This window comes from Artemia franciscana, chromosome 9 (assembly GCF_032884065.1).
Source record: "Artemia franciscana chromosome 9, ASM3288406v1, whole genome shotgun sequence".
NCBI classification, from domain to species: Eukaryota; Metazoa; Arthropoda; class Branchiopoda; order Anostraca; family Artemiidae; genus Artemia; species Artemia franciscana.
Genome location: NC_088871.1, coordinates 24924991 through 24952792, shown reverse-complemented (window position 1 = coordinate 24952792; position 27802 = coordinate 24924991). Strand labels below are relative to the sequence as shown.

General features: G+C 34.6%; 1 protein-coding gene across 4 annotated transcripts in view; it reads left to right on the top strand.

The window, feature by feature from the left end:
* LOC136031183 (E3 ubiquitin-protein ligase CCNB1IP1-like) overlaps positions 1-25971 on the top strand; it is a 33691-nt gene extending 7720 nt beyond the window's left edge. For 3 of the 4 annotated variants that reach the window (XM_065710536.1, XM_065710538.1, XM_065710537.1), the window contains exons 3-7: positions 1930-2004; positions 4255-4390; positions 12225-12316; positions 19815-20076; positions 25685-25892. In XM_065710536.1, coding sequence (XP_065566608.1) covers positions 1930-2004; positions 4255-4390; positions 12225-12316; positions 19815-20076; positions 25685-25707 — 588 coding nt within the window. In that variant the 3' untranslated portion in view covers positions 25708-25892. Of the gene's footprint in view, positions 1-1929; positions 2005-4254; positions 4391-12224; positions 12317-19814; positions 20077-25684 lie in introns of all 4 variants that reach the window. The other variant, XM_065710540.1, reaches the window with a different exon arrangement.
* Positions 25972-27802: the final 1831 nt, after the last annotated feature.

Genomic DNA, 27802 nt, shown 5'->3' with positions numbered 1-27802 from the left:
CGTAGTTGCCGATCCAGACCCGAACGCAGAAATTGAATCTCTTGTTAGTGACCGAATAGTAGTTTTGACTCGTTTGGTTTTGGAGATTGTTGAATTTGCTTTCCAGAAAATTATGAAATGATTGGAATCCTGGAGGGGTCTTAGGGACTGCAGTGCATCATAGAAGTCTGTAAGGTTTGGTAAGATCAGGTCAAGTATGCTGCCACTCTGATGGGTTGGTATTGCGGCAACTTGCTGCAAATCAAAGACACTGGAAACCCACTGTTTGCTTGTTTGGTTAAAGTCATCTGTAATCACAAAGGCAGGAGAGGCATACCTTTGGCGTATTTTATCTATGGAAAACTGTATGTACTCAGTAAGTCCTTTCTTGTTTCTGGCACTCTCAGGGGAGTAGACCAAAGCGACTATCAAACGTGAAAATTTTATTGATGAATGTGTTGGTTTACATTCCGTTCACAATAGCTCATGGTCGGAGTCAATTGGATCGCATGCGCGCTGATGAGACGTTGTTCTGCTCGATTACTACTTTGAGTTAAGCGATTCTATTGTTCAAAGAACGCGCGTTAAACACGAGTATATTAGACAGATTTTGTGAACACTGAGGACGCAGAGCAGGTGGTGTTTTGTTACAGTCGCTAATCACAACTGGTTCTCTATACCGAGGAGTGAGTACAGGTGGTGTATCACGAGCAGGAAAGCAATTTACTGGTACTAGGCAACTTGGTTTACGTGGCAGGGCTTTAGTTTTGGCCCTAGTTGAAGTTAGTACTGGTATCTTCATCCCCTTTTTGAGTCTACCTCCACGTTCCCTGGGATGAGAGCGTTTGATAGATGTTTTGGCTATAGTAGTGCCATCTGGTGGCGCCTTTGGAAGTCCAAATTGCAGTTAGCTACAAAATGTAGATGGCGCTATCACCAAACGAGGTGAATAAAGTTCAAATAGGGTGGTCTTCTTTTATTTAATTTGAATGACAATATCACTAAGCAAAGTCAGGAAAAACCAGCCGTTTTTCCGAGCAAACTCGGAAAAACCAGCACAAAACAAGCTAAACCGAGATGATGAGGGTAACAGAATTAAATAACAAAAATAAGCAAGAGAATCTGGAGGTGGCTATAGATTAGCCATCAAAAACTAGGTGAAAATCTTGGTATTTTGAAGATATATGAAAAAAATATGCTTTTCTTTATTTTTTATACTATACTTTATATTTTGAAAAAGATCAAATAAATTAGTATATTTTTTCTGACGTTATTGGAACAGATAAAAATAAGTTAAGAATTAGATACTATGAGCATACATGGAACCCTTTTCTTGATCAAACAACAAAATCACAATAGAAATGATAAAGTACAAGGATGCAACCTCTAACCTTTCTGAGATACTCTGATTTTTTTTTTTTTTTTTTTTGTACCTCCAAAAAATTGTGAAATCCCAGCTTTAAATTGCATTTTGACAACCTTCTTCCCCTAACTCTGCAATAGGAATAATCTACCCAAGATGAATTATAGCTTTAAGTAGCTCTTCTAATTCAATTCTTTGTTTTAATCTCGAATTTTTTCATTATGAGTTACATTTAAGGTTCTTATTTTGTTTTTGTTCTGCTTTACCGAGGATGTCTTTAGGTTATATAGCTGAAATCTTCATTTTAATTTATTAACTTGTTACCGTCGTGGTTGAAAAAAGTCTTCACTTCTTCGAACAATTTTGTTGTTGCATAAAGGAGAAGCAGTGTGGTCTTTATAGTCGCAAGACCTCAGAAACGTTGTTTCATCAAAATTTTTGTATCAGAAGAATCTACTTTTTAATTCTCTCCTTTTTATTGACTTATTTGATTTTGTCTTTTGGGTAGTTTATTTACCTTTAATAGAATTATGGTTTTTATTCGGATTTATTTAAATAGTAGTCTAATTATACACCTTTTTTTCCAGATGATTGTTGCTGGTTTGAGACCTGAGACTATTCTTGAAATTGCTCAGAGAGGAATGAGCTTTTGGACCTATCAAGTAAGTTGTTATTTAGCGCTTTTACTCCTTTAAATTTATAATCATAAATTGACTCTTTTATTTTTTATTATTTCAATAAACAAATTTACTATTTTTCTAAATAAATTGATAAATTAATAAAATTGTTAGTAATAAAATTATAAATTAATAAATAATAGTTACAATAAATTATAAATGTAACAATAAATAATTATTAAACAAAAATTAATAAAAAATTGTAATTTAATTAATGAAAGTTATTATAATAATAAAAGTTATTTATTACAAAAATAAAAAGATCAATAGGGACTCCCGATCAAATTTCATGTGCCTCTATGAGGTATGAAAAAGAATTTCTATGGGTGATTTTGAAAGGGGTTTATAAAAAATTCTGTTCAGTTGCCTACCAGAGTATTAATGCGAATTAAGTAAAAAAAAAAATAGCATTTTAGTAAAAATATTGTAAGCTGCTCTAACTTTTGGTGTAAGATTAGGCTATAAATTTCAGAAAGTTTGGGATTTCAAATTTTGATTAAGAACCCTTGTAAAAGACCATTTGCATGTTAAGATGTTTCTCTAAGACCTTTACATTTTACCCTGTACATGACGTCTCTTATTGCTTATTTATAAAAGCTAAAAGTACGAGCAACAGGAGACATATATCCATAGAACTTGCTCAAATAAAGGGATTTTATTTGAATTTTTCATTCAATTGGACTCTGAATTTTTTCAGAGTCCTTTTGTGATAAGCCACTGCCTCTGGTTCGATTAGACAGTCCCTCAGGGGGGGGGGAGAAATCAGAGGGAACAGTTGTATTAGCCATGCTAAACTGTGATTGTCCTCAGTTTTCACTCTGGGGGACTGTAAACCTCCAGATACGTTTTTTCGAGAGATTAGTTGGATATTTCAAAGTTTGTATGCCCTATCTTTTTAGCCCTATTTTTGCCATAATTGGTACTCCAAAGTAAAAAAAAAATTGAATAAAACAGTGTTTGGTTGAGGTGCGGTTTATTTCACCCTGAAAAAGGTACATATTCTCAGCTCCTTTCAAATGATCATATTCGTTCAGTACGATCATTGATTAAACACAGTCACCCCTACGGGAGAAATTAAGATGTTTCGTTGCTGCCTATTCAGAAATTTGATTTCCTTTGTTTTTATAGATAGGATACTGTGAGCTGATAATGTAAATTCCAATTTCATACTTTTCATTTGGATTTGATGTAATACTGAAGAGACTTCGGGCTCTTCCACAGAATTCTTAAAATTCTTTCCGCACATACAAATTGCTATACAGTTGAACCATAATAAAAGACAGTAATTAAAGATAAGTGCCATTTAGACAATATTCTTCACAAGAAAGGTTTTTTTGAAAACGTATTATTTTCTAAGGTTGGGTTAGTCGAGGTGTTGTTCTCTGTTTACAAGGCTGCAGGTATTGCTGCAACCATGATGGGAGACTGTGAACTTCCTGTAAAAGGTTTTCAGCAGTTGTGATATCAATGTTCACTTCATGTTTTCTAGTCTTCTGCACTCTGTAATGACACCAAGAAGCACAGATTTTGGTGCCATATGCTGCTTTAATCGGATAAAATTAAGTTAAAATTTGTTTAAAAAAAAGCACATATATACGAGTATTAGCTTTCAAATGAGCCATAAACCTTCTCTACATGATCTTCCAATAACTCGCTAGCACAAGCGAAAAACAAGGAGACATCATATCCACCAATGAAAAAAAGATATTTCCATGTTTTGCAAAGTCAGGACCTACTGATAAGGTTTTTGTCAATGGCGATAGTACACTTTTCATATTAATTCTGAGATTTGATTAATTCTGAAAGTTTTTTTTTCATTCTCAAAAAGTTTGTTTTCGTAGTTACAATTTTATTATCCTGTTCAATCGAGATAAAAGTTGCTGTTTCCGAACTAGTTTCAATTAGATACTTTTCTTCCACAAAACAGTTTTTACAATTAAAAACTTTGAAATTTTATTTCATTTTTAATTTTTAAACTTTTATTTATTTTATTTAGCCTTATTGTGCACCTTACCAGATTGCAGCTACCGTCACTGCTTCCTGCTTTTCGAAATTACTTTCAGAGGGAGCGGAAGCCAATATTTATCTAGGAAGTGAGCAAAGGAAGACCCCATTTCAATCCTCTAATCTGGCGTATATTTTTTTAAATGTTGAACTGTTTGGGACCATTAACCTAAATACGATCTCTAATTGTTGTCTGATCTTAGAAATTTTATCAACCTTTTCTTTTTTCAGAAATATCAAGACCTGCTGTTTAATGAAGCTACAATTCAGGCACTGACAGAGAACAATGAAATCCTAGAAAAGCATTACCAAGATCTTATTGAAAAACGGGAGCGGGATCTTAACGGACTCAAATCACAGCTTGAAAGTAAGCAATCAAAATTGTCCTTTGATATTTTATACGTTTTTATTTCAGCCTTACATCGTCACTTAAGCATTTACCATCGCATTGCTTAAGTATGTGTTAAGTTACGCTTAAATTAAGCTTGAATCAAATTGAAATTAAGTTTAAGGATATTCGATACTATAAAGAATCAGCCTATCTCGTCAATTATAAACTTTTTTCGTTTCAAAGTCTTTTTCACTGGAACCAGACCCATTTTTTTTGTTAATACATATATTTTTTTCAAATTAATTTTTTGTACATAATTTTTGAGTAATTTTGTATACTACTACTGCTAAGAACTACCCGTTGCACTAAGCCGCCTGAGGACAACACAGCTTCGCACGTTCCTCCTCCATCCCACAAAGCTCTCCTCTTTACACCCTCCCAGGAAGTTCCAATTTCCCTTAAATCTTTTCTAACGGATCTTTTTACGGATCTCAACGGACTCAAATCACAGCTTGAAAGTAAGCAATCAAAATCGTCCTTTGACATTGTATACGTGCTTATTTCAGCTTCACGTGGTCACTTCAGTATTTACTATCACATCGCTTAAGTGTGTGTTAAGTTACGCTTAAGTTAAGCTTGAATTAAATTCAAATTAAACTAAGGTTAAGGGGATTCGATACCATAATATGGCTTGTTAGCTCAGTTGGTTCGAGCGTCAAGCTAATTCGATACCATAAAGAATCAGCCTATCTCGTCAATTATAAACTTTTTTAGTTTGTGTCGCCAAGCTACTTAGAATTGAGTGGGCGGTCTTGCCATAGTTGAAGCTGAAAACTAAATCTTCCTTCCTTGAAATCTTAGAAAAATCTTGTAACTTCTATTGTTTTGTGCTGGAAACAGTCATATTTAGTTTTAGGGAAACTTGCATCCTTAGGAAGTGTAAATTTTGTTTTTTCGATCAAATAGAGCAGAATTTTCTTATTAAAATTCAGGAAGGGATTGTCCTTAAAAACGTTTTAGTATACCTGCTACGAAAATTCTGATAATTCCCTCAAAAGAAATGTCATTTGTTCAGTTTGACAGCTCTTCTAATTTTATGTGGTTCAACTCGCTTTGATTGAAAACTTTACCGACACAATTCCATTGTTTGTTTGTTTTTTTTTCAATCAAATTTCATAATCAAATCACAAACTCTCTATAGGTTTCAATGATAAATAGTCCCCTGAGAGGATTCGCTGATGGACCCTTTGCCTTTGAGACAGTCAGCCGACGTTGAGGCTCACAAAATGATGTTAAAGGTATCGAATCATTTTAAGTAGCTCAAGTAATTTATGATTAGTTGAGATACTTTTGATGTTGAATCACAAACGTATATTGATGCTTACGGATGCAACTGAGGCTATTAGAAAGCAGATAAGTTAATATGGAACTGGCAACTGGCATTAAAGGGATCATATGCATGAATTTATTGCTTTATCATAGACGACAAGCAACACTGATTCTTGCTGATTCTCGCTCCATGCCCTTTTACTTCCATGTCAATAGTAGTTTTACTTGAAGTTTCAAACACTTTGTGGTAATGAACTGTAGTAAGGAGCGACCCGGCTCAATAGTAACCGAAACTCTAAAAAATGAAATTTGATATCAACAGTTGCATAAAAAGAATTGCATTTTTACGCTGATTATAAATATGTAATTTTCATCAAGTTTACTTTTGCCCATCAAAAGTTACGAGCCTGAGAAAATTTGCCTTATTTTAGAAAATAGGGGGGAAACCCCCTAAAAGTCAAAGAATCTTATCGAAAATCACACCATAATATTTAGCGTATCAGAGAACCCTACTGTAGAAGTTTCAAGCTCCTATCTACAAAAATGTGGAATTTTGTATTTTTTCCCAGGAGACAGATCACGGGTGCGTGTTTACTTGTTTTGTTTTTTTTTTTCAGGAGTGATCGTATCGACCCAGTGGTCCTAGAATATTGCGAGAGGGCTCATTCTAACGGAAATTAAAAGTTCTAGTGCCCTTTTTAATTCACGAAAAATATTGGAGAGTACCTAGGCCCCCCTCCACACTCATTTTTTCCCAAAGTCACTGGCTCAAAATTTAGATATAGCCATTTTGTTCAATATAGTAAAAAAAAACCTAATAATTTTCTTTCGGGATGACTTAATCTCCCACAGTCCCCGGGGGAGGGGCTGCAAGTTACGAGTGACCATTGTTTACATATAGTAATGGTTATTGGGACGTGTACAGACGTTTTTCACGTTAAAGGGCGGTCGGGGGAGGGGTTACGGGGGAGGATCTTTCCATGGAGGAATTTATAATGAAGTAAAAATGTCTATGAAGGGGCCGCAGGATTTTCTAGCATTATTAAAAAAAAATGAGAAAATAAATAAAAAAAGTTCTTTCAGGCGGAAGTAAGGAGCAACATTAGAACCTAAAACGAACAGAAATTATTACGTATATAAGGGGATTCGTCTTTTCCACAATACCTCACTCTTTACGCTAAAGTATTTTTAGTAATTTCAACTATTTATTCTACGGCCTTTGTGATTCAGGGGTCATTCTTTAAGAATTGGACTTAATTGAAGCTTTAATGAAAAGAGCTAGGTATTGACGAGGTGGAGAACCTCATATACGTAACAAAAATATACAAATAAAGAATTTCGTTACGTAAGCTAATTCGTAAGTTACGTATATTTATTACTAATAAAAGCTTTCGTGAAAAAAAAATAAAAGCTCTAGTTGTCTTTTTAAGTAACCAAAAATTGGAGTGCAGCTTGGCCTCCTCCCCCGCCCGTTTTTTATCAAAATCGTCCGATCAAAGCTATGAGAAAGCCATTTAGCCAAAAAAAATTAATATGCAAATTTCGTTTTGATTATTCATCTGTAGTGAACCAAAATCAAAACGTGTGCTAATTAGAAAACGTTCAGAAATTAAATTTAAAACAACAAGTTTTTTTACTGCAAGTAAGGAGGGACATTAAAACTTAAAACGAATAGAAATTATTCCGTCTATGAACGGGGTTTTCCTCTCCTCAACGCCTCGCTCTTTACGTTAAAGTTTGACTCTTTCTCACAACTTTACTTTTTAAAACAATAAAAAACTTTTTAAATTATTATTATACAATAAAATTATTCATATGCAGAGAGCCAAAGTCAAAACATACATTAATTCAAAAACGTTCAGAAATTAAATAAGAAAAACAAGTTTTTTTAACTGAAAGTAAGGAGCGACATTAAAACTTAAAACGAACAGAAATTACCCCTTATATGAAAGGGGCTGTTACCTCCTTAACGCCCCGCTCTTTACGCTAAAGTTTTTTACTGTTTTAAAAAGTAGAGCTGAAAGAAAGAGTCGAACTTTAGCGTAAAGAACGAGGCGTTGAAGAGGTAACAGCCTCTTTCATATACGGAGTGATTTCTGTTCGTTTTAAGTTTTAATGTCGCTCCTTACTTTCAGTTAAAAAAAAACTTGTTTTTTTATTGAATACCTTAAAGGATCGTCTTATGTCCTCTGCTATGAACTTTTTAGTTTGTGTAGCCATTTAAAATTGATTGGCTGTTCATGCCATATCTTGTAGAGCTAGGATAAGCGATCCGAATAAATGACAGGAAATGGAAACCCGGCGCATGCTTTCTGAAAATCTTTGAAAAACCATCTAACTTCTAGCGTTCTGTCCGGAGGTAGAGCTATTCAATTTTAATGCACGTCATAAATATTTGCTTGTAAAATATTTAACTTTCCCGTTTTGCGTTTGAGATAGTGGTATTCAGTTTTAGTGCATCTTATTCAGTACATCGGTATTCAGTTTTGGTGCATCTCTCGAACTTTTCTCGTTTTGCGTATGAGATAGCGGTATTCAGTTTAGTGCATTTACTTGCATCATTTGAAAGTGTTATTCTCGTTTTTTTTTCAATCAAGTAGGGTAGAATTTTCTTTTTAAAGTTCATGAAAGGACAATCTCTATAAATATTCTGGCATACCTGCTAATAAAACGCTGAAAATCAGCTCAATTTGAACAGTACGCAGCTCTGGGAGTTCCCTCTGGTGCTAATCACTTTGAATAAAAAACTTTGTGGACATGTTAGTCGTAAAATTTGATTGTCTTTTCAATTAAACTTCACACTCAAACCCTGGATTCTCAATACCTCTCGTTGGTTTCTAGCTCTCTATGGAAATTTGCTAATGAGTTCTTTGTCTTTGAGATGGTCAGCCGATACTGGGGGCGGGGGATTAGTGAAATAATTAAAGTTCAAATCCTCTTCAGTTTGTTAGGCGAATTCACCATTCTTGCCAGATCCGTGGTTGCAAGATGACATGGTGGCCACCTTTTTGTATCAGGCAATGGCTTCTATATTATTTAGTATCTATAAAAATAATACTAAATTCAAACTCAAATTCGATCTGTTGGGTTTTACTGGATGATAGCTTATATAAGCAATGTTTACATACCATAACGAATCACAACGTTTAAATAAACTTGACTGGAAAATAAACAAAGTAAGTTTTGTGCTAAAGAAGGTGAAGTTTGTTCTATACTACTATCAATTTGTTGACCATATATAAAAGTTTTTTAAATATAATTTCCACTTGGATAGGCTGTAAACTCTGTTGATTTCAGTTGAAAACAGACGTTTGACTGTTGGGCATGTAAGATGACATCAGGTGGCGTGTAATCTTATGAACGCTGAGGAAAGAATTGCGTTTTCAAGCTTCTATGAACTTTTTAGGGAGCATGGGGTGCAGGGGTTTTCCCTACAAGCATTTGAGGGGAGGGAGGAGGGGTTTCATGTATAGTATTGTTGTGAAGAATTGGGCTCAGTTGCGGTTGAAAGAAATGATAGAAAATCGTACGATATGAAATCGATTGCGTGCCACTGCAACCTAGTATAGGACGAACCGCAGCCTGTAATAACCAAAAACTGAAAAAAGTGTTTAAAAACACTAGCCAGTAAAAAAAATTGTCATTTATGTCTGATTCAAGAATAGCAATTATTATCTAAATTAGTCTTAATAGTAAAACGCTCAAAACAGTGCACCATTGGTATCACCTTTGTCAAAAACCCTATACAGGAAATTCCCAGTTCCCTGGTTTGAACAATAAGAAAAATCACTTTTTTGCGTAGATGGCACTGTTCTGTCCTCTTTTTTCTGTAGTGCTACCGGGGCACTGGAACATCATAGAGAGCTATTTAAGGGCTCGTTTTAAAGAGAGTTTTTATAAAATGCTTTAGAATTTTAGGTTTATCGTGGATACTGTTTTTTTGTGGTTTTGCTAAAGGGAATAAAGTAAATCTTAAATAGATAAGCTGTAAATCCTTTTTCTTTAAGAAGAAAAGTATCCCAGTATCAAACAGTTCGTGGTAGCGAATTGTAGTAAGAAGGTAAGGAACGTCGATAAACGTTCTTTTGAACTCAAACGAAGGAAGTTCAAAGAACCAATTGCTTCTAGTAAGGTTCAGGAATTTAAAAACGTTTCACAAAATCCGAATCTCTTTTTCAAAAAGTTCTAAGATATTGCAAAAAATTACTGCTAAGATAAATTTTGAAAATATTTTCGTGATTCCTTCTGCTCAGAATCCTTCATATATAATCCACCACTCCTAAGGGTCAAACCCTTGAGAAACTATAACTAAATTTTATTCTAGTATAGAGAGAATAATATTGACTTATCTCATAAGTCAATATCACTTTTACTTCATTGCCTTATTGACCATTCATGCTATTTCTCAGGTTTCCCTGGCATAACAATTTTAGCAAGTAGTGATCTCACCGAGACCCTTGTACATGGCTGTACTATCACGTAATCTACATTACCCTGTTGATTTTTTCTTAGCACCGAAATTGGCAATCCGCATTACTATTACTGCTTATACCAACTCACGGTAGCACCAAACCACCTGATTGCAACACACCTGCGAACGCTCCTCCTCTGCCCCAACCAATTTTAAGCTCCACTCTTTCCCTTCTTTTATGAAGTCTAATGTCATTTAAGTCCCTTTTTTACGATTTTACCCCCCTCCCTCTCCATTCTGGGACAGTCATTTTTCTTTTGGCCCTAGGTGGACGGTCGAAACGAAAGATATCAACCTTTCTTTCATTATAGCTCTAGATGGTCGCAAGTTCCTTTCCTGACTAGACTGAAGGAGACCCCACCCCAGTACTTAAAACTTTAATTTTGCTGTACTTTAATTTCACCATACGCGTAACCAGTGTGTTACTTAGGAAGCGGGACAAATATTTTTTTTACTTTCGTGGGGAGAGGGCAACCAATCATCTTTTAACTAAATTTTGAATTTTTGTATTTTGAAGGGTCTTATCAATTTTACGCTTTAAACATAGGATGACAGTAGCTTCGTAGAGTCTATAACTGTGTTAATGTGAGTATTCGCATTTTTACATGGTGAATCGAAATATGTGAACAGATTTATTGTAAAGAGATTTATTTTCATCGGCCTTTCAAGTCCTCTGAAAGTCTTTTTCACTGGAATCAGACCCATTTTTTGATTATATATTTTTTTTTTCAAATTAAATGATTTGATTTAATTTCCTCCCACCCCATCTGAGGACGACCTTGTTTTTGTTTAGCCCTAGATGGTTGGCCAAAAAGGACAATCTTTTGCAATTTCTTATCCTTCATTCGCAAAACCTGGCCTAGCCACCTCTACCTTTCTCTTATTATAGCCCTAGAAAGCAGGAATGAACCACACTTTTTGTACTATTTGAAATACAGTTAGTCAATCGGGTATCAAAAACAATCAATAGGCAGTTTCTCTGGAAAACATCTTGCATATCTTCCTCCATTTTTTGGGGATGCCCATGCTTCAGAACATAAGCATGGAATCATTTCAGAGGAACATTTAATAAGCAAAGGAACCATTTGGAATATGGTTCCAAGTATTGAAAAACAATAGTTAGGTACGAATTCTTGAACCTTGAACTTTTTAATACCATATTTCATGGTACCGTCATCTGAGAATGTGCCACTAGTCCTGTTTAAATATTTTGCATATCTTCTCTTATACTAACTAAAAGAAGCTTTTTTGGATAACCTCTTTTAAGTGTTGTCATTCCAAATGACAACTCTTGATGTGGTTATATCAATGACAGCATAGCATAATTCATTGAAATGGCTGTGCACAGAACATAATTGACGGTGCATAATCTTGGCGGGTATTTATCTGCTTTAAGTAGTTCTGAAGAGCAGCACTGTGGCGATTGTATTTCATCGTGTTTGTTTTGTCGGGTATGAGCATCGACCATTCCTCTGACACAACAGAGACAAAAAAGAAGTCTGTTTTCAAAATTTTGGACAAAATATTTTGTCCACTTCCTCTAGTCACAAAATTCCAAGTCTCTTTTAATTTGGCGAGAAAAAATTGTGAAGTTAAGTCAAAATTAATGCAATTAAGCACATAGTTAAAAAAAAGTTCCATTTCAGAGAAGACCTCAATGTTTCACAATTTTAGGGAAGGGTTCAAAAAAGTTTTGCCTGGTTTTGCAAAAAAAAATTGTACTTATTTGTGTTCAAATAATTTGTTAGCGTGAGTTGGCCAATCATAATTAAAGCAAAATAAAGAATTTAGAATAAAAAAGACAGCTTACAGCTAAAATTAGGAACAAGTTAATTGGTGTTAATAGATTTTAATAATTTTTACAATGATGTTACATTTCTATTGTCGTAACTCCACATTGTCGTAAGTTTTGTTTTCTGATGTCTATGCCTCTGATGACATTAGTACATTAACCTACTTGACATTGCATCAGTCCTGATATCTGTAATATGCTGCATTACTACCCCCCTTTCAACTGCTTATTTACAACTTCCTTTTTTACTTCTTTTGTCTAATTGTATTCTTTTATAGATCGGGTGCAGGATATTGAAAGATTACAGAAGCGAGTTAGTGAGTTGACGGAAATTCTTGCAGAAAAGGCGCGACAACATCAGAAATTACAAGTAAGATAAAACACTTAGGACTTAATGATAACCATTTTAATCTTCTTCGTCGATTGTCTCAGATGAATTATCTTATAATATCTTAATAGTCTATAATTATCTTTATATTTAATAATTATCTTCTTGTCTCTATTTAACTTTCTCTTTGCTGCGCTCTGTCTTCTCTCATGAGTGTCTTTCCAGAACTTGTCTTGATTTCAGCACATCGCGGTTGATTTATTTTATAACTATATATGTGCATATAGGAAAGATACAAAGGAATTTTGTCATGGATTAGTGTAAAGACCATGACTCGAATCCCCTGTCCTCTCGGACAAAGGGCTAGCTTGCCCTCTCGCACAAAGGGCTTTATTGTCCTCTCGGACAATAAAGCATTACCTTTTATATAGTTCATTTAAAAACTTAGCTTGAATATAGTGTATTTAAAAAACATGCATTTGATGGTATCAAATGCATGCGACTGAAAATGTAAAACAGAAATCATGGCTAAAATTGTCAACGATGCGGAAGATGCAGCTAGATGGCGTTATAGTATGATATTGATTGGTGCACCAAGACATCGAGAGGAAGTGGTCAGTATGGAGTTATTCCTGCTAAAGAGTATCAGGGCACTAATAAGCAACGAAGAAATTGCTAAGGAGAGATGGGGACAAGTAATTTTAAAACGTTCTAAATTGGGATAAATTTGCAGTAAAATGATCAAGAAAAGCCTTGCAGTAAAATGATCAATAAATTTAACGCCGTTTTCTATCAACTATTGTTCGATTCGGTGGATCCTAATCCTCCTGCTTCAAGTCGCAGTTTTTTTAATTTTTCAAGTTGACTAATTCAGGTAGAATAGATGAATTGTTAGGGGACGAGGGTCTTGAGTAGTAAAGAATTTTTTTAATCTATTTTTACATTCTGGAAGCTCTTCACGCAGTCAACAGCTTTAAAAACTTAGATGCAGAGAACTGTCACTCCATTCCAAATGAACCTAGTCAGGAAAGGTTGCTACCCAGCTTAGTGGAGATTAACACTTGATGCATCTGCATAATAATCATTAATCCCGATTTCGAATGGATTAATTATACGACTATTGGATTCTTTACGATTTTTTGATTTGATGAAACCCTAATACTCCTACTTCCAGTCTCAACTTTTCTCTTTTCAATTTTTCCAAGCTGACTCATCCCAAGTAAAATATATGAATCATCAGGGGGCCTAAAGAATTTAATTTGAATTAATTTTACGTTCTGAAGGCTCTTTACCCAGGCAACAGCTTTAAAATCTTAGATGCAGAGAACTGTCACTCCATTCCAAATGAACACAGTCGCGAAAGGTAGCTACCCAATATAGTGGTCATTAACGCTAATGCATATGCATAATAATCATTAATCCCGATTTTGAATGGATTCATTTCAAATGGATTAATTATACGATTGTTCTATTCTTTACGATTGTTTGATTTGGGGAAACCCTAATCCTCCTACTTCCAGCCTCAGCTTTTCTCTTTTCAATTTTCCCAAGTAAAATATATGAATCATCAGGGGGTGTAAAGAATTTAATTTGAATTAATTTTACATTCTGGAAGCTCTTCGCCCAGTCAACAGCTTTAAAGTCTTCGATGCAGAGAACTGTCACTCCATTACAAATGAACCCAGTAGCAAAAGGTAGCTACCCAGCATAGTGGAGATTAACACTAATGCATCTGCATGATAATCAATAATCCCGATTTTGAATGGATTCATTTCGAATGGGTGAATAATGCAATTGTTCGATTCTTTACGATTTTTTGATTTGGGGAAACCCTAATCCTCCTACTTCCAGTCTCAGCTTTTCTCTTTTCTGTTTTTCCAAGCTGACTCGTCTCACGTAAAATAGTTGAATCATCAAGAGCAAATAGGGTAGCAAAGAATTGAATTAATTTTATATTCTGGACGCTCTTCACACAGTCAATACCTTTAAAGTCTTAAATTCAGAGAACGGCCATTCCGTTCCAAATGGATCCTATTAAAATCAGGGAGATTAATGATTATTATGCAGATACATTAGTGTTAATTTCTAGCATTCTGGGGAACTACCTTTGTAACTAAAGCGATTTTCCCTTCGTCCTTGATTTAATGTTGGAAGTACCATACAAAAAGACGACAAAAAGGATTTGGTCCATCTATTCCCTTTTTCTATCAGTTTGGACTTAAAACTAAAGATGGATAATTTTAATGCAATCTGTTTATTTGGTTAAAGCAGATTTTTGAATTGAACAATTGACAAATTATTTGACAGTTGATTTTCTCTAAATTTGAAAGCAAAGAATTACTATGAAGCATGTATGGACAAAATCTATTACGTATTGTTAAGCATCCGTTTTTGCATATTTTGACAAAATTTAATCCAAATTATTTTTAACAAATAAAGTTTTGACAAAAATGTCCTTTTGTAATGGTAAAATTAAATTAAAAATCATGAACGTAATCATACTAAAAAGTTGTGTTCTTCTTTTTTCCAATTTTGATTATTATCGCAATTATTTCGTTTCTTTCCGTGTGAACAAGTTGTAGAGAAAATAAGATTATCGAATACCTTGTGACGGCGTGGTGGGTAAAATTGGACCTGTTGATCTGAGGTCTCTCCGTTCAACCCAACTCGTCGCGAGGAATTATTCTTCCGCTAAATGCGCTTTTTTACAACTAATTTTTCAATTAGTACAATTTTTTCTTTTTCACAACTACTTTTTTTTAGTTTTCAAAATAATTTTTTTTTTATTTAATTTGTAATTTAATTTTTCCGTCCAAATAAATAAAAGTAATTTTTTTACACTTATTGGATAAATTTGGAAAGTAGGAATATGAAAAAATTTCAAAATTCTACGGTTGTTAAGACGAACCTAAATTACTATTAAAGAATAAATGAAAGCCAGAACCAATGGAAAACTAGATAAATAAGTTATATATTCTGAAAGGAAAGTAATAATAGACGCTATTAATGTGACAATAATAATTGTAGTTATGTTTTATATGTCTGTAGATAAAAAATTATGTGAGATAAAACTAACTTTAAAAAATAATTATTTAGAATAGCTTTTCAACTTATTTGTATAACTTTGCTGTTGTTTCAAAGAAGCTTTTAAAACATCTGGAAGAAACAACGGCACTAATGGTTTTTTCTATGATATTTGGGAAAGTAGGTTTCGGCCTTTAGTTCTCTGTGTTTTTTTTTTCAAGCTATGACAACACCGCCCAATCAATTCCGAATAGTTTAGCCATAGAAACTAAAATCACTTATAATGGACGGTACAGGTTGAATCTTCAAGGTACCTCGTCGTGCCAAAAAAAAGGACGGAAATAAACGCACTCCTGGATTCATTATTCATATGCTTTTTACTTACTTAAAATTTGATGGAAAAAATCAAATTATTATCAAATTATGTTTCGCGATTTTACCGGCTTAAAATTGGACATAGCAAAAACAGTAAATACAACAACGGGTATAAAGGTGATATTGATTGGTTTCTCTTTCTGATGTTCGCTCATCATCATCATCGTCATTTATTAAATGCTAAATACACTATACAGCATATGATAGACCACGTAAAACGAGATATCCTGAAGTTAACTTGTTGGGGGATTCATTACATTTAACAAAGGTAAATAAATTTCATACACATGTAAAGAAAAAAAGATAAGAGAAAGAGAATGAACTAGACCAAATACACATTACAAAGACATAATATAATTTAATTAAATGACTAAATTAATTCCATTAATTTAAACAAAATGGAAAAAACGTTGGTAAATAGACCGTAGTGTAAGATGAAGAGGCGTATCAGATGGCATCGAATTCCATAAGGAACTAGAACAGTAAATTGAGGATATCTTAGCAGCTGTGGATGAACTCTTCGGAGCAGATAACTTTCGAGAAAAACTACCTAGCAATAAAGGGTACTTACTTGACGACGACGACCTGAGAAAGTACCACTGGAGAACTTCAGTTAACAGACCATTGAAACCTGTAAAAGCTAGGCAAAGATTATTTTTTGCAATGATGGTATCAAGGCCTGTATCTGCATTAAGGTCGGTAGAAGGGTATAGTCGAGGAAGACGAAAAGCAGCCTTTAATGCAAGGAATAATGTCACTGGGTCAAAAAATGTCCCCAACTTTTTATGGCAAATTCTGTCGGTCTATCGGTCTGTCTGTCGGTCCCGGTTTTGCTACTTTAGGTGCTTCCAGGTAAGCGAGGACGATGAAATTTGGCAGGCGTATCAGGGACCGGACCAGATTAAATTAGAAATAGTCTTTTTCCCAATTTGACCATCTGGGGAGGGGAGTGGGAGGTCCGTTAATTTGGAAAAAATAAAAAAAATGAAGTATTTTTAACTTACGAACGGTTGATCAGATCTTAATGAAATTTGATGTTTGGAAGGATATCGTGTCTCAGAGCTGTTATTTTAAATCCCGACCGGATCTGGTGAAATTGGGGGGAGTTGGGAGGGGAAACCTAAAATCTTGGAAAACACAGAGTGGAGGGATCGGGATGAAACTTGGTGGGAAAAATAAGCACAAGTCCTAGATACATGATTGTTAAATATTTTTATTCATTAACGTTACCCTCTACTTTATCGTAATAAAAATTAAATTTCAAAAATTCCAAAATGATTATAACCGTTAGACTATTTATTTGAAATATTGCGCACACATCTTCTCAGGTCTACACCGAAGTGCTTAAGGCCGCTTAGAACTGGAGTTCTGAGTTCTGAGTTCTTTATTTAACATTAAAATCCATAAACAAAAAAATTACTTCAAGACAATCTCCCCCATAAGGCTCCATGGCCGGGAAAGAACAGGGGAGAAAAAAATACCAACAACAAAAAATATAAACAAAAACCAAAAATTGAGTCGCCCACCTTAATAATCTCCAAAAAATGACAAGCTAGGCAGGGAGTAGCACATGATTTCACCAACTCAATTAAATATCCAACTCATTCAAGAGACATCAACTCCAAGGGAAACCGGAATAAAAAATAAAGACAAAAAAAACAACAAAAAACAAACAAACAAAATTAATTACTAGCTAGAAAATCTCTAACATAATTTTTGAACATACCAAACGAGTGGCAGCTTCGTACGAACTCTGGGAGCGTGTTCCAGATCCTGTTGCAAGCTGTCAGAGGGTTGAAGTCAGACCTCACTGACGGTGTGTGAAGAACCAGTAAATTGTTGGAACTGCGGAGATGATAAGTCGATTGATCAGAAACAAAAGATATATTATTACATAGGACAGCAGGAAGATGGCCGTGCAACTGTAAAAAAAACGAAAGAAGAACAAGAAAGAAAATAGAGAGATTTCAAATCAAGCAAGGGTTTAAGTGAAAAACGGTTAGTTTCCTGAATAAGAGTCCTTGCTTTATCATAAAGTTTTGAAAGTGGCTTCAGAGACGAGGGAAAAGTTGACATCCAAATAACAGAACAATATGAAACATAAGACTGAACTAGGCTGCAGAACAAGAGTCTAAGAATCGACCCTGGAAATATATATTTGAGCTTTCTAAGGATTCCAAGACTCCTGGAGACTTTCATTTTAATCAGGTCAATATGATACTTGAACGAAAGATTTTCGTCAAGCAAGATGCCTAGGAATCGAACGTAACGATCCTTAGGTCTACTTAGAGAACCTCTTGATACATTTATTTCATTTAAATCAGGGCAAGCCTTTGAGACTCTGGAGAAAATGAGAAAACATGACTTTTCGACATTTAAGGCAAGATAATTTACATCAAACCACTGGATAACTCTTTCAAAAAGGGCTATCATCCTTGAACGAAGATCAGACTCAGTTCTACCAGTTGTGCCAAGAGTACTGTCATCAGCAAAAGCAATAAGTGTATCCGGTAAGGACAAACTCTTGTCACAGCTAGTAACGGACACTGGTTGACAAAGACGACAGCAAATGGTAGGTTTAAAATTTTTAACCGCATTAATAAGGTTATTGACGTAGATTAAAAAGAGTATCGGCCCAATAACAGCAAGAAGTCTCTGAGACTTTCAGTTGCAAGTAGGCTTAGTGCAATCCTGGGCTCATCTTGGTCACCTTATGGTTTTCAGCACTTGATTTTGTTCTTCTATTGACAAAAGTCAAAATCCTGCACAGAAAATCTCAAGCCTATTACATCCGACTAATTATATATTCACGCCTACAAATATTGTGCTTCTACAGGGAGACAACCCATAATAGATAACTTAGCTAGGAAGAGGTTTTTCTCCCAAGAAAAACCTGCCAAACTGACCAAAACCAGCAGAATTGTCCATTAATCAAGATCCAGTGCAAAAGCTGTGTCGTTTATTTATAATTTCCTTGAGGGTTGCCACTCCTAAAGGTCCACTCCTTGCAGCCTGTAAGCAGTTACATTTTTGGTTAGGAAAACCTTTGTAAAGTCAACCCTTATGCCATAATGAGACCTCGCAAGCAAAGATCTCCCCGTCAGGGATAGGGACGTAGAAAGGAACTTATGACGGAGCGGAGAACCCAGACTATCTCACAGTTCCGGAACAACTCTGACCTCTTATACCCAGCCTATGCTCGTCAGAGCATTCATCAGGGTACTACCATTAAGAATAATTGAAAAAATAGTACTCATTTCTGCAACCTCATTTTTCCCTGACTCATTCATTAAATCTTAAAAATAATCAATGAACTCTGCAGTAGATCCAATTAGTAAAATAACGTCATCAGCATATGCCTAATAACGAATTAATTAAAACAAATATGGATTCTAAAGAAGAAAATCAATCTTTCAAACGTAAATCACAATTTGGAGGTGATAATATTCCACATTGTTTCACCGCTCTTGTGACTGATATCTCCTTAGAAGAAATATAAGATCCAGAAGCAACATGGATTTTAAGATCATTATATCGTCAATGAAAAGCAGTGTTGCTAGTTGCTTGGTCTAAAGTTGTGCCGCCTAAAAGTGAAAATGTGCCAAAAGCGCCATTTGTCTAGTGGAAATGCGCCGAATGAACGATTTTCTCCTCCAAAAAATTTTTCGATGCAAAAAATTTGGTACGCTACCGCCTAAGAAAGTGCCAAAATGGCATAAATGCGCCCCGTCTTGCCACTCAGGCAAAGCCTAAATCAGGCCAGGTGGTTAAACCGGAATTCAACAAACTAGGCAACGCCAAAGCATGAACCACTTTTATTTTAATTAAAACCAATATAACGAGTCTCCCTTATCCAAAGAAGAACTTAGAATATGAGAAAAGTCTACATGTGCTCACAACCTGTATCTCTAATCAAACCCAGATACAGGTTTTTCACTAGAATCAAACGTCTTAGTATTAATCCTTCGTCCAAGCCTCATGAAGGGGTTCTACCCGCTATAATAATATAAGTTCAGCTTCTTTTTTAATGCGTTGACTCTCTGTTCTGTTAGATTTCATTAAGTCACATAATGGCATATTCTCATGTTCCTTAGTGTGATAGAGGCTTGAAATGAAACATTTTTTTTTACATTTTCAATAGGCGACAAATGAAGATTACCGTCGTAAATTAGAGTTTACCACCCTGGGTAATCGCTTGAAAACTGGTGATAATCCTATAGCCACACCAGCCTCAGAACGCCGACTTCAAGGAAGCACTATGGGATCCTTTCGGTATGATATGACCACCAATGTGACTTCCAAAGTCTCTGAAGCACCTCCACGGACTATGAGAGGAAATTCTGTCTTTCAGAAGCCCCACACTGCGACTGGAAAGAAGAGTTCTGATCTGAACGTTACCTTCGGTAATTATTTTTTTCGTGAGTAAATAAAAAACTTAAATACAGAAGAGCTACCTTTCCAAATCTTTAATGAAACATGCCGTCAAAACGTCTCTCTCTCTCTCTCTTTTTTTGAGTTAAAAATGTAGGAATTATACAACCATAGGAATAATTATTCCTACGGTTGCTATTCCTAACATGACTATCTTAACTATTTCTATCGCTATACTACTCTATCATGTCTCTACCCTTACTTAGTTTTTAAAAAGTAAAGTCTCACTGATGGAAGTAAACAGCGAATTTAAAACTCAAAATTGTTACTGTAGAACTAGAATTTTGTAAAACTATCACTTTACTGAAAACACAAAATTGACGTGGCAAAATAGGAGTAGGAGGAAAGAACACCAAACCAACAGGAAGGATTAGCCTACAGGTCAAATTAGTGTTGCAGACACAAGTTGCATAAAATACGAAGCAATAATTATTGCTCGTTGTAAGTTTCGAACAGCTTTAAACCCGTTAAAACACTTAGTGTTTAGTGGAAAAACATAACTTTAAAATTAAATTTCTCTTCCTTTTTTTAAGTAACTTAGTTCGCGCATGGCAAGCTGGGTAATGAGTTTTATATCATAGTGCCAATTACGGCTACTTGATTGTAAAGAGTTAGCCATGGCCCATAGTAACCGTAAATTTAAAAAAAATATTTGAAAGAAAACTGTAAAGTGAAATAAAATTGCCATTTGAAGCTCATCCAGGAATGGTAGCTATTATTCTGGCTAATCTTAATAGTAAAATTTTATTGCGAAGACAAATATATCAGAATTTTGAAAAGGGTAATTTGCCAAACGGGCATATGGCAAGCTGCGTAAGGAGTTTTATATCATAGTTCCAACCGTGGCTACTTCATTGTAAAGAGTTACCGACGGCCCATAGCAACCGTAAGTTTAAAAAAATATTTGAAAGAAAACTGTAAAGTGAAAAAAAAATGCCATTTGAAGCTGTTTCAGGAATGGTAACTCTTATTTTGGCTAATCTTAATACCACAATTTTATTCTGAAGGCAAATGCATCAGAATTTTAAAAAAGAGCCTGACATCTCTAGAAAATGGTTTCGGATGTAAATCTAAACTGCAACATTGGGGTCATCATTGTTATAGGATGTTATTTTATTCAGCTACTAAGAAAACTAGAATTCAGATCGTTATTGGCGAAAAATTGCCCTCCCTTTTAGTTTTTGGATCGAAATATGTATCAGTTGAGGCGTATATTGATTGACAGGGGGGGTGTATAGCTGAGCTTCTACTTAATATTAATTATTAGCCTGCAGTCTTAGTATTTCAGCGGCTATAACTTTCCTAGTTACAGCCTAGTTATAATAATAGTAAAGATGCCATTGTCATTGTTACATAGAAGAATTAAAGTCTTCTCTCTTGAACAAAAAAAAAACAAAAAGCACGTTTTCGCATGGAAGAAGCATAGGTGTGACTGTTTTTTCTGTGTTTTTTTGGGGGTGATTGTACCGAACTAGCGGTCTTAGAACCTTGGAAGAAGGTTCAGGTGAAAAGAAATTACCATATCTAGTGCTTTTTTAAAAATAAAACAAAATAATAAGAAGAAGAATAAAAAGGAGACATCACTGCTTCCCATGCGAAGAAGGGATTTTCCTTGAAAAGATCACATAGGATCTTCTCCTATGTGAGGGATAACGGCTGTGGAGATTAAAATGGGGCAGTTTTTATTTTGATATCGCTGCATTCTCGACGGGTTTCATGCTATTTTTCGAAATTTTTATAAATCTATTTTTGCAATTAACTTTAACCACTTAGTCAGAATAATAGTTATCTTTCCAGAATCAGAATCAAATGGCAATTTTTCTCTTAAATTTTCGGTGCCAAAAACTGCATTTTTTATCGCATTAAGAGTCTGAGGTTATAACAAAAGCAAATTTGAAGAAATAAAGATCGAGAATGGGTTTTTAAGGCTATCAAAAATACTGGACGAACTAAGCGAATTTTCGAAAGGACAAATGCCCCCATCTTCATCTGTATAAAACAGATTGATGAATAAAGAAGTTTTCGCTACTTAGACATTCACTATTACGGAACGAGAGCTTTGAATTTTGTTAACTTTAGATATTGGTGAGTGGCTTGCCCTTGAAGTTAAGTTTTTGGATTTCAGTTTTTAATTCTACTAATTTGGATCAGTATTTTCGTTTGTCTTAAAAAATTTTAGGTTGTTTACAAAATTATCTTCCAGTGGGCATGTTAGTTCTCGCAGCCTAGCGGTGATGATACTCTTTACGAACGCAAAGATACAGCAGCAGGGGCTTTTTTATGTATGTTTGAGTTGGGAGGGGTGGCGCCATAATTAGTTTTGCGCTGGGCGCCACCAACCCTAGGATTGACCCTGGCTGAGGATACTCGTACCATATTGTTAAATCCGATTTTAAACAATAGGATGAAAGGATAAAATTAAAACTGGATATAAGGAAACAAAGAATGTAACAAAAAGGAACAGAAACTCGACGAAAAAATTGCTGGTATGAGATTATGTAATGATGGCTTCATAAAAGCAATTTCATATATTAAAAGTGGCTTCGTAATATTAAGTTAACTTACCAAAAATATGTTTCAATAACGTTATAAAAATGTGGTCAAAGGCTAGATAATCGTAAAATCTGACAACCGGATAAAAGGAGAAAATCAAAATTTGGCGAAATATTAAAGCAACAAATAGAGCAGAAACAGAGCGCTTTAGATAAAGGTGTGATAAGACTATAAATTAACTTCATAAGAAAGATGAATAAATCTTTCTTATGAAGTTAATTTATAGTCTTATCACACCTTTATCTAAAGCGCTCTGTTTCTGCTCTATTTGTTGCTTTAATATTTCGCCAAATTAAGTAGAATACGAGCAGAGGCAACATAATTTGGAGAAAATTATCCCCCCCCCCCCAATAATTTGGAGAAAAAACTATAATTTATTAAGTAACTTTAAAAATGTTGCTCGTTTTAAGTTTCAACTTCGCTCTCTAGTTCCAGCAGATAATTTTTTTTTAAATTAATCCATGCTTGTTTTAATTTAAGAAAACGCAAAAACCAGGAGTCTATTACACTTCTAAATATTTTCGAGATTAGCATTTATGCAAATACACCTCCTTTGAAACTTCTGATTCTGCATTGTAGACCCCAGAACCTTATCAGCAAGAAAATTGGCGAACCTAGTTAATGGGAAAATTGTAAAGATGTTCTATACTTACCATTTCGCAACGTTTTCGCAGGTCAAATTTTCCTAATATTGAAGGTTCTTTTACTTCCTAAAAACTTTTTTTACTTTTACTTCCTGGGTCTGTTCCAGCAAACATTTAATTGTTTAAATTTTTACTTCCAATGTTCAGTTGAAATTCCAATAATGCTCCAAATTCTCTTAATTACAATTGAACCGCTTAATAATCAATGATAACATCCTATTCCTTACGTTTTGTGTTCATATACTGACCGTTAAATTTAGAATCGTTTCTATTTGTAGTATCATGCTGACTTCTCATTATTTTCGGTTTTCTAAATGTTTCTTTTGACCATCTCCAAAAATAGAATTGATATGTATCTACTAAGAATTATTGCTGATATTAATCGCGTTTCACGCAACACTATCGCTACTTATGGGTAGTATTGCCATTTGTAGCACGAAAATGCATAACTAGTACTAATTCAACGTACTAAATTGAATGTAGCACTTTCCCTCTTATATGATGAAAATATAGACATTTAATTGCAATTACATTATGTGTTTCACATCATAATATATATCCAAACTTTTTTTTTATGCATGGCGATAATCTCAATGTATTTAAATACTGGATATGGTTTTTGCGCGTACATTTTCCTATTCAGTGCTCAGGTTACATTTTTATTCCTCTGCATAAAATTTTTTTGATGGTTGCACCGAAAATCGATGTTTAGCACGCAAATTCGGGCAATTGTAGCACTTTAGGAACTGACCGTGTTGGCAACCATGCTTGTTGGACATTTATCTCTCTATCAGAATGCTGCACGAAATTTAAGCTGCAAGTCACTGATAAATCGAATTCACTCGAATAAGTCGAATTCACTGATAAAGTGAATTCGAACAATATATGTATATTTTCTCAAATTTAGAAATTGTGTATGAACATTTAAGCGATATCAACCTATACTCTTTTTCGATTGTTATCATTTTTAAGATGCAATGCTAGGGGACCGAGCTTCTTTTGATGAAGGGAAGTTAAAACATAAAATGATATTCATTGTACCTCTCCCTTCCTCTGGAAATCTATGACCCCCATACCCTGATTCACACAAGAAAACTTTTGTGTTACTTTTCTAGATTTAGTTTTTATTTTCTTAGCCAAGATACAAGGGGAAGGTAATTTTTAAACTCTAATTGCCATTTTTTTTTCTCCAATTGGTATCCCTGGCAAATTTTTATTAATGCAAGGTGTCTACCGCAATGCTGTCAAGAATTATTTAGATTTTCTGATTTCTGGATATTTTTTATCAAACAATACCCTGTGGATATGTTAATAATTCTAATTTTATTTTTTCGAATACTTTTAAATTAAAAATACTATCGTTTGGAAATTTTTCCGCTGAGTTTGTTCATTATACAAGACTCTATGTTACAGAAGTGTATAGATTTTTTGCATTAATTTTTTTTTTCTTTGTCTTAACTTTTTTCTACCTGTTACTAATAGAATTCTGTTTCAATTGTAAATCAAAAGGCAGTCTGGTCTAAGAAACCATTTATCAGCTGCTCCCCCAGCGAAAAAATTTCTGAACACGACTCTCATAAAAAATATTGAAACATTGTTCACTTGTAATAGTTCTTGCAGCACAAGAGCTTTTCGTTATTTTCACTGGCTTAAAATTGCATCAAGAAAACATGAAAACCAATCAGGTTTTAAAAAGGCCTGGCAATTCGTATCTCTATAATTGAAGAAAAGTGCGATTAGCTCACGGAAATACGTCACATAATAGCATACTTTTTACCTTACCATTGGGGGAAAGTGATTGCTCTTTTTTCTCTCGTTGGTATTAACGTCTCATGTCCGGACTCGGATTTACGACTAGACCCACTAGGCCCGGGCCTAGGGGCGCACAATACCAGGCTGCGCAATAAATTATCACTGAGAGATTTTTTTTAAACTAAGATTGGACTGACGTGATTCATCGTCAAAGTGCCAGGTCCACTCCGCCACCGCGCTCCCTATTCAAAGATTTTAAAACAACGCAGGAATTTCGTGGTCACTTATAAACTGCCAGGTATATCCCAGAATGGCAGCTGAAAGTTCGGTATCTCCTCTCTCTTTCATCACCTTCGGCTCATCATTTGCATTAAGTTCATTGCTTCCACTGCTCATGACTTTTCAGGGTTTTCCCCGAATTATCGCAAAAGGGGAGTAGCAAAAACGCTTGGGCCTAGAAGCACCAAAGGTATAAATACGGCCCTACTCATGTCTTGTTCATAATTCATTTATTGTTGTGAAATTTTGTGGTTACATAAATTAAAGCTTGTTTTGTAGCATTTTGTATTACCTTTTAGCCTCTTGTATAGGGTTCGATTATTTGTGTTTTGTTAATTTTTCTCTTTTCTAGACTATGGAACCTTTCGAAAGTGATCTGCTTGAAAATGGATCTGCAATTTCTTTCGTCGTTTTTATGTCTTACTCTTTGTTCCTTGTTTCTTATTACTTGTGCGCTTATGTGCGTTTTCTCAGTACTTCCTTTTTCGTATTTATTTGGAGATTTTAGTTTTCGTTTAGTTCATTTCAAAACGATGTTTATTGACTGTTATAAAGAGGTGCCTTTTTCTTTCTTAAGGAGTTTTGAGTATTTTTTAAGACACGATATTCACGAATAAAATTAAGTTTGTTATTATAAAACAATGTTTTTTCTTGTTAGATATCGTAAATCTACTGTAAATCTAATCGATTAAATAAGTATCATATGCTCTTTGAAATTCAATTAAGTGATGCATCAGAAGTGATGCCAAGTCAAATGAAAGAAAAAATAGATAAAGCAACGATTAAAAATACTTTACTTTTATACTGTTGAAAGTGTCCTTAAAAAGTTTGCTTTTACTGTACTATATAGTTTTGTGTTTTTAGTAAAGCACTAGTTTTCTGTAGTCCTACAAACATAGAGAAATAGCTCTTTACTCCCCTAAGAAAAACCTTTTTGTTTGATTAATTACACGTCTAGGATAACTTTTCACAACATTAGACTGTCCAATTGTTCCATCAACTTTAACTTGAATCTTGAATGTTGAAGAAATAATAATAACAAAAAAACTAAGAAAAACCCAGTAGAAATCACCGATGGTGCCGTTCTTTCTATTATTGCATTTGGTGTTTCATTTTGTTTTTAGATAGATATCCATGGGTCCAAATCAGATTTTTGTTTGTTTGTTTGTAAGGGTTGGAAATCTTTTGCTACATTTTTTGAAGCCTCTAATATGCCGCCATTGTACATCAAAGTTCTCTTGGGGAAGTGGGTATTAGATGAAAACATCCCCTGAAATTTTTCAAGCATACACCCATCTCCCTGGAAAAATTGGAAAATAGCGGGCTATTTTTTTTATTTCTTTAATATCCAATTTTTGCGAAAAAAAACAAGTTAGATTGGGTAAGTGGATTCTCGCAGAAAACCTCCTAAAGCATTTTTAATGGACTGTATTTCCATTTCCAATTATTTATAATAAACAGTATTTCAGTTTTGAATTAAAATCAAGTTGGTAGACTGTGATGAAAAAGCTAAGGGCCATGGCTAATTGGAGAAGAAGCCAAGACAGATAGTCTGAGATAGAGGCAAAGCTGGCATAAAACGTTTTCAAAATTATATAAAAATGATGTCATTTCACTTTTTCCCCCTGAAGTATTTCTAATGGACAGTATTTCCATTTTCAAGTATTTGTAATGGACAGTATTTCAATTTTGAATTAAAATCAAGCTGGTAGACTGTAATGAAAAAGTTAAGAGCCATGGCTAATTGGAGAAGAAGCCAAGACAGATAGTCTGAGTGAGAGGCAAAGCTGGCATAAACCTTTTTCAGAATTGCCTAAAAATGATGTCATTTCACTTGTTGATAGATAGTCCATCATCCATCCATCCAAGAGTAGAACTAAGGATTAGAATAAGAGTGATCCATCCCTATAAAATCGAAAAAAGGTGGTCCAAGATGACGCTCAGCCCCCATCCTCGTGCTGAAAAAAGTGCCTAGGTATTACAAGCGTAACAAAGCGATAAGTGTTTCATTCTCTGAAAAATGTGGACTTATTCAATACCATTCTTTTGCCGATGATCGACTCAATTATTGCTATCTAAAGATTAAATTAAATTCTTACTATTCAATTTCTCGAAAAATTGTAATACGGTAGAATTTCCTGTAATTTAATCCCGTAGCTATCACCTAACTTATCTGTTTAAAAAAGAAGTAAAATTAAGGGAAAACTAATTAGACAGCAAAATAAAAAGTTCTATCATTTTAAATTAGTCTTAACTACTGGCTGTACGAGTTAATGACACCCAGTGTCATATCCAAGGTGTGCTTTAAGGCCCATCCCCCCTCCCAGAAGGCCAAAAATTGCACTAATTACAGGTTCAAAGGGGTGACAAGTACCGATAGGGGAGTTAAACATTTCTTGGTTCCACCCAAATATAAATTCTTTATCTGCCCTTGTGGGTGCCACCCCGTACTTTGCAGTACGGGCATTGA